This window comes from Terrapene carolina, unplaced genomic scaffold (assembly GCF_002925995.2).
Source record: "Terrapene carolina triunguis isolate 2854851 unplaced genomic scaffold, T_m_triunguis-2.0 Scaffold84, whole genome shotgun sequence".
Lineage (NCBI taxonomy): Eukaryota > Metazoa > Chordata > Testudines > Emydidae > Terrapene > Terrapene triunguis.
Window position 1 is genome coordinate 634703 of NW_020664435.1, and position 6921 is coordinate 641623.

Below are 6921 nucleotides of genomic sequence, written 5' to 3' on the forward strand. Positions count from 1 at the left end.
GAGGTTGGCAACCTTTCAGAAGTGGTGTGCCGAGTCTTCATTTATTCACTCTAATTTAAGGTTTCGCGTGCCAGTAATACATTTTAACGTTTTTAGAAGGTCTCTTTCTATAAGTCTATAATCTAGAACTAAACTATTGTTAGTAAAGTAAATAAGGTTTTTAAAATGTTTAAGAAGTTTCATTTAAAATTAAATTAAAATGCAGAGCCCCCCGGACCGGTGGCCAGGACCTGGGCAGTGTGAGTGCCACTGACAATCAGCTCGTGTGCCGCCTTCAGCACGTGTGCCATAGGTTGCCTACCCCTGTCTTACATCATCAGACACTATAAACATGCTTAATTTCACATCTTGTACTGAAAGGGAACCTTTTAAAATTTTGTGTTGTATAATTGTGTTAATGTTATGAAAGTTTTTTGTCTTAAGTGTTGATTTTTTTAACCATTTAAAACTGCCCTGTTTCTACAGAGGATGTGCTGAGTAAAGATGCTGGGGAGTGTGCAATATGCCTGGAAGAGCTGCAGCAAGGGGATACTATAGCACGGCTGCCTTGTCTATGCATATATCATAAAGGGCAAGTATTCTTCATGCTGTATTCTTCCCAGATAAAATGCCATATGCCAACATTGGCTGAGTAATTTTTATAAGGGATTTTTAAAGGGACAATTAACATCTTGTCACTTTAAAAACAAACAAAACTTAGCTAAAAGTACTTTGAGGTACTACATCTTGAGTTATCCTCCCCTACCCAAGTATATTTGCTCTTACAGTCAAATTTTCCTTTTATGTTTTTCTCTTGTTGCTGTTTGAAAAACTCCCAGAAACAAAAGGGGGACATTTTCTATACAGGGGAAACAGTAAAAATCACTATACGTGCACACAGGGTCTGTTGAATGCACAGAGTAAAATTGAAAAATGTATATATTTTTTCTCTGATCTGTTATAGTCATTTTAGATGATGTTTGTAACAATGGGCAAAAATTGCAGGCAGCAGAGTGATTAGGGTGATGTTGTCCCTCTTAAGAAATGAAAAGTACAAAAAGTAATTTGTAAATTTTTTAAAACTTCTGAAATAAACCGTTACAACAACTTACCCATTGAGTTCTCTAATATTTAATGCGTGGTACCATATGCTTTATTTTATTGGGATTTAGGGATGTTAAAAATGATTAGTGAATGTTGAAAAATACTGTGCCACGCATTCTAGTTGAAGTAGCTTAGGTCTTAAAACACATTCTCTCCCTCCCCCACTCTCAAATGTTTCTAGTCACTTTATTTTAACTATAATAAAATTATTTAGTGCACACAACAATTGCTGGTAATTGTATTTAATATACTTACCTTCCATTTATTCTCTTATGTTCCAACAGCTGCATAGATGAGTGGTTTGAAGTAAATAGATCTTGTCCTGAACACCCTTCAGATTGAGACGACAAGATTCCTCTTTTGTAGGTAACTTCTCTTTACATATTTAATTGATCTTGTCAGTAATAAGAACTAAATAAATAAATACATTAAATATGCACTCAGATCTAAGTTTGACCTAAAATAATTGGTAAATTCATTGTAGTTCCAGTATATTTACTATCTATTTAAATTACTAGAATTCATAAATGGTTTCTGCACCCTCACATCCAGTAGTCTGGAATAAGTTGCAGTTTAACTACTGCAAAGTGACAAGCAGCAGTGCCATTGAAATTTTAATTAGCCTTTTAAGATTATTTTGTTGTGTAACCTAAACCTACTTAAAATACCAAATCCCCAGAATTTTTGATAGTTTAGTGAATGACCATTCTTTCTGGACTGAAATCTACTTTTTCATTTGGAATGTTACATAGGAGATCCTGCTTTTTACTTTCAACAAACATTTGATCATGCATTGTTTTTCCTGCAATGAATGTAAAATGTTACAACCCAGCCTGCCCCACCCCCATTCACACAGATACAAAGCTTTCCTTCTTTAGTATTGTGCATTAATGGTTTAGATTGGAAACCAGTTAGTCAAAGGACTAAAGGGGCATTTTTATTCTTTCAGGTAACTTGCTTACACTAAACTACCAGCTCCAACCATTACAAAACACATTAGGGTTTATATTAAACACTATGGCAATCAGGGAATATGAACTCTTTGCCCCAAACAATGAAGTGGTTTTTTGAAGCACTGTTTGTGTTCTGCTTTCTTTTTTACTTCACAAGTATGTGTTGTAGCTCACACTGCAGTCGTATTAGCGAGGGTTTTGCACTGTCACACTTGCCAAAGAACACATTACTGCAGGGACAACTGTTTTTCCCATAGCACAAGTCCAAGTGAAAAATTAGTCATGTATATAGAGCGTCACATGTTGTCCCTGGTGTATTGACCCATAGGAGAAGCACAAGATGCTGTTTGCAATGATGTTTATCTTTGAAAATACTTAAGGATGTTTCACCCAGGATGCTAAATCAAATGTGTTTAAATTGTAGAAGATAGGAGTGATACACTAGGAAATATGAAGTAGGGAAATGTAGATTTTCCTTGGATTTTTTTTGTTTTAGCAAGTAATGCCTTACTGTGTATAATTTACTGAACTAGCTGAGAAAGTAATATTTGTCATCTTTATTGGTTTTCTCACAGCTTCTTACATGGATCAGAAAATGTAGAGGATTTGAGATTCTGTCTTTGAACACAAATTTGAGAACATACTTGGCTTAAACTTGTGTTCTTGTGTGTCTGGAAAAGGCAAAGATAGACAATCGTGTGGAACAAAAACTGCCGAGTCCAACTGCTTGCCAGTAGAGTCAGCATACCAAACATCCATATAAAGGACACGCAGGGATTTTGAAAATGCTGCACATCCTGTAACAATCTTCTCGCCACAGATGTTATTGATGATTTGTATTTGAAAGGCCAAAGTTACTAATTTCAGTCTAACTTTTAAGTTCTCTGCAGAAGCAGGTTATGGTTGTCTCTCTTCTTACCCCAAATGGAAATTGATGCATTCTAAATCAAAACTATCTGAAACATTTTCATGAGGATCACCATATTTTTGACTGGAAGTGTTTTAATCTTCTCTTAGGCTGAAGAAGAGCAAATGGCAAGCAATCTAGCAGTGTGACCTTATTCACTGAATTCACACCCTGTCCTCAGTACATTCTTCACCTTCTTCAAGAACAGGAAATGAAAACTACTTCTGCATAGGAAAACTGTATTTCAAAGTTTTGTTAACTAAACCTTTGTCAGAATGCTGTCCAAAGAATAAAACCAAGGCAGCTGACTAACTTATATTGATTGAGCTATAGAATTGTTGAAATCTGGATGCTGTATTGCTATTTAAGTGTACTAAAATTTCTCTGTTTTACAGCTTGTTGGTAAAAAATGCAGCAAAGCATAATCTTGCAGCTATGCAATTTTTTTTAATGGGAGAATTTACCAATTTTAAGTGCTGCCAGTTAAGGTAATTTGTTTAACGGGTATTTTTTTTAAATGTTTCAGGTAATTATTTTATTGTACTACTTTCATCTCCAGGCTGCCTCTTTAGGTTTAGGGGAATAACTGCAAAAATGGGCACAGTGAAGTTTCCTAGGCATTAGAGTAATGATATTACACGGGGGTGGGATTTACATTAACTTTTGAAACACTTTTTATACGTAAATTTTTTAATTGAAATTTTCTTGATAGCAGAGCCATAGTAATTTGCACCTAACATCACTTATCTGTTTATGTGGACATTAGCATTTGGCAGTATTTTTAACACGCACCTGCATTTGTTTAATTTATTACTATTTTCCTATATTACTATATTTGTCTTTATATATCAGGATTTATCAAACATGGGATATCCATAGGGGGAAACAGCAAACAAAATGTGGATAAATATTCCCATGAAACATCACAATTTAAAAAAACAAAACCAAACTGGAACAGATATCACAGCTTAGAAGGAAAACGTTATTTTATTTCAAGAATGGATATGTAGCAGCTTCTGAATTTTCACATTACAGGGATAGATTGACTATTAGTGACTGCAATTTTTAGTTAAGTTTCAATAGCAAAAATAAATTACACAACACCTTTTTCTTAAGTGTCTAAGTATTGTCTTGTGTGCTTAATTTGGCTGGCATTGTATTCTTAATTCTGTATTTTTCTCCTCTGTTGCTGCTCTTTCATATTAAAAAGGGCAAGTACAGGAGCAACTGCTGCCACCCAGAAGAATTAGTGCATTGCACACTATAAGAATCCCCCATTTTGCTTGTCAAATGACTTCAGTCTAGAGAACCTTTTTCCTTAAACTTTATGCTGTGAAATGCCTTTTGTTATGCTGCAAATCTGACACAATCAAAACTGGTTAATGCTGACAACTGACAGTACAGTTTCCATGGGGCTTTTTTCCCTTGCATAATCACTCTCAATTGAATCTATAGTTATAGGGCCCAATCATACTCTTTAATTTCAGTGGGAGCAGGATCAGACTCTGGCGTGTTTTAAACTGTGTAGTCACATCAAACAAGTTCTCCTGACCAACGATTGACAGTAGTTTCCAGTATAGGTTTTGTTGTTGCAGGGAATTGTTTTGCTGCCTTGTATTAAGGAGAAAAAGTTGCAGCTGTAATATTTTATTAGGGACGTTGTTGCCTGGAAGCTTACTTTCCTGGTATTTTGAATCACTTATCTTCTGAAAGTAAGTTTTTTGCATTTATATTGATTTAACATTTGCTGTTAGCTTCATGCCATACAATGTCAATGCACAATACACTTTAGTGCTCATCATCCTCCATCCACAACGAACTATGGGCTCAACTGCTGGAGCAGAAATTCCTCTGTAATTTACAATGAAAGTTTGGGGTGTTTTGGTGTCCTGTGCTTCAAGGTTGTAGGTAGTTTTTGGCTTAGGGATTAAGTAGATCAGTATTTAAACATGAATCTGTTTACAATTTGTGTGATTTCAGTAGTTCACTCTTTCAATTAATCTGCTGCTTTTTCAAAACCTGAATCTTCTGGATTTAAATGCATAAGTAAATAGTTGAAAGAACAAACTCCCCAGCATTTATCATCACGATCAGAAGTTTAAAGCCAGTGTCCATGCTGTAGTTGAAACATGCCAGCAGCTGTCACTTTTATATATGGTGGTTGCTTGCAGGTTTGCCCCCCTGGCCATTGGAGAGAGTGGATTTTTTTTTTTTTTTTTTTTGGACTGTTTGGGGTTGTTAGGATGGCTTCAGTCCTGGGGCCTAATCCTAGATTTCTGGTTCATCCAAAACTCCTTCTGAGGTCAATGGAAGTTTTGACTGAGCCAAGGAAAGAAGGATTAGATCCTTAATGTGGACAAAACTTGGAAGGATATGGAAAAATTAAACATAAACTTGTATTCAGAACTCCTTATGGAAGTTCATGTATGTAAGCTTTCATCTCAAACGATTATGAAAAAAATTGTGTACACATAACTACATAATTAAGCCTATCCTCATTTTAAAAATATCCCCTCACCAAGGTCTTGGACCACTGTGCTTCAATAGGGGGAAAGTGTTCACTCTTTTTGAGTAGAGGAAGACCACACTTGCACACATTAGAAGCCAATAGGTTATGATAAAATTTAGATGTGCCACATTTTCTGCCTGTAAATATATAGATTGCCAATTTATATTGCTTCCGTTTTTCTTTCATCTGACCTATATCTTGCCCAAGTATGTAAGAGTGAACAAATTCCCATACTCAGGTTTGCCATATACATGCTGCTTACCGAAAAGAGAAGAGTAGACATAGGTTATCTTGAAATGTGAGGTTTTTCAAAACCTCATTGTATAGCAAACATCTCAAGTAAAAGTTTCATTTAAAGGTGATAGGGAGTGGTTATGATTTGGGTTTTGTATGATCATCCCATATGGTATCAAGAGATCCATGCTGCTAATAGTTACAGGACTGTGATCATCCTGTCTTTTGTATCTTTAATGCATCGGTTATCACTTATGTTTTAAATAGTGAGCTAGTTTTCACTGTGCATGTACTCTAGACATTGATTTGAGTGGAATGTAAAAGGAAAGATGATGAAGCCTACTGCAAATTTGAAGTAAGCTATTTTATTTTGGGGAAAAATGAGTTTAAATAGATTATAAACTAGAGCCTCTCCCAATTCTAGTGTGCAAGGGGAAGTGTACTGCAGTATTTCTAAATGGGGCGTTTGAAGGTAACCCACAATGGTGGGAGTTAATTCTTTGTGATCTTTTTTGCTTTTTTATGATGTAAAGGGTGTTTTATGATTTCAAAAACAAAAACAAACTCCCCTGAAAAATTACAAGTATTTCATTTTGAGTTCCATTTTTGCTAAAGGACTGGAGAGCTAGTAAGATTATGACCTCACAAAAGACTAAAACCTGAGCAATTGTGGGAAAAGGAATTTTAAGTCAGAACTTTTGCAACTTTGTTTTGGTTATAATATCTAACTTCTCCTGACACAAACTTGGGATAAAAGCTTTCTTATTGAAAGATTGAGCACTCCTGTTCTTTTATTTGAGGGCTTAAGATGTTCCCTCTTCAATCTTCCAGGGAAAAAAAAAGGAAGTTAAAACGTAATATTCTTGATATCTCTAAGGAAACAGGGACAAACCAATATATTTTTAAATGCAGTTGCTTTCAGTTCCTTTCCAAGTTTCTATGACTCTGAGCTGCTTTATCATATGGAATAGAATGATTCCACTTAGATTCAGTGTAGCTGTTTGTATTTGCTAATTCTGTGGTAGAGAGGGAGTTTCCTGACAGAATACAGAAGTGCTAACATGAAGATTCCCAACTTATCTGTGCCAATGGGTTATCTCAGCTCTGATTTGACCAGTGCAAAATTTTGCTGTTCATGCTTCTCTCCCTCAAACTTTATATATAAGCTTCAAAGCTTTCTTCTTCCTCCTCCTACCCCAACATGCTATATGATTTTTAGGAATTTATTCTACCCT

At 35.4% G+C, this 6921-nt stretch overlaps 1 protein-coding gene across 2 annotated transcripts in view; it reads left to right on the forward strand.

Moving 5' to 3' along the window:
- ZNRF2 (zinc and ring finger 2) overlaps positions 1-6518 on the forward strand; it is a 77218-nt gene extending 70700 nt beyond the window's left edge. Inside the window, exons 3-5 of one of the 2 annotated variants that reach the window (XM_024194478.2) lie at positions 466-571; positions 1368-1449; positions 2612-6518. In XM_024194478.2, coding sequence (XP_024050246.1) covers positions 466-571; positions 1368-1425 — 164 coding nt within the window. In that variant the 3' untranslated portion in view covers positions 1426-1449; positions 2612-6518. The remainder of the gene's footprint in view (positions 1-465; positions 572-1367; positions 1450-2611) is intronic. The other variant, XM_024194479.2, reaches the window with a different exon arrangement.
- Positions 6519-6921: the final 403 nt, after the last annotated feature.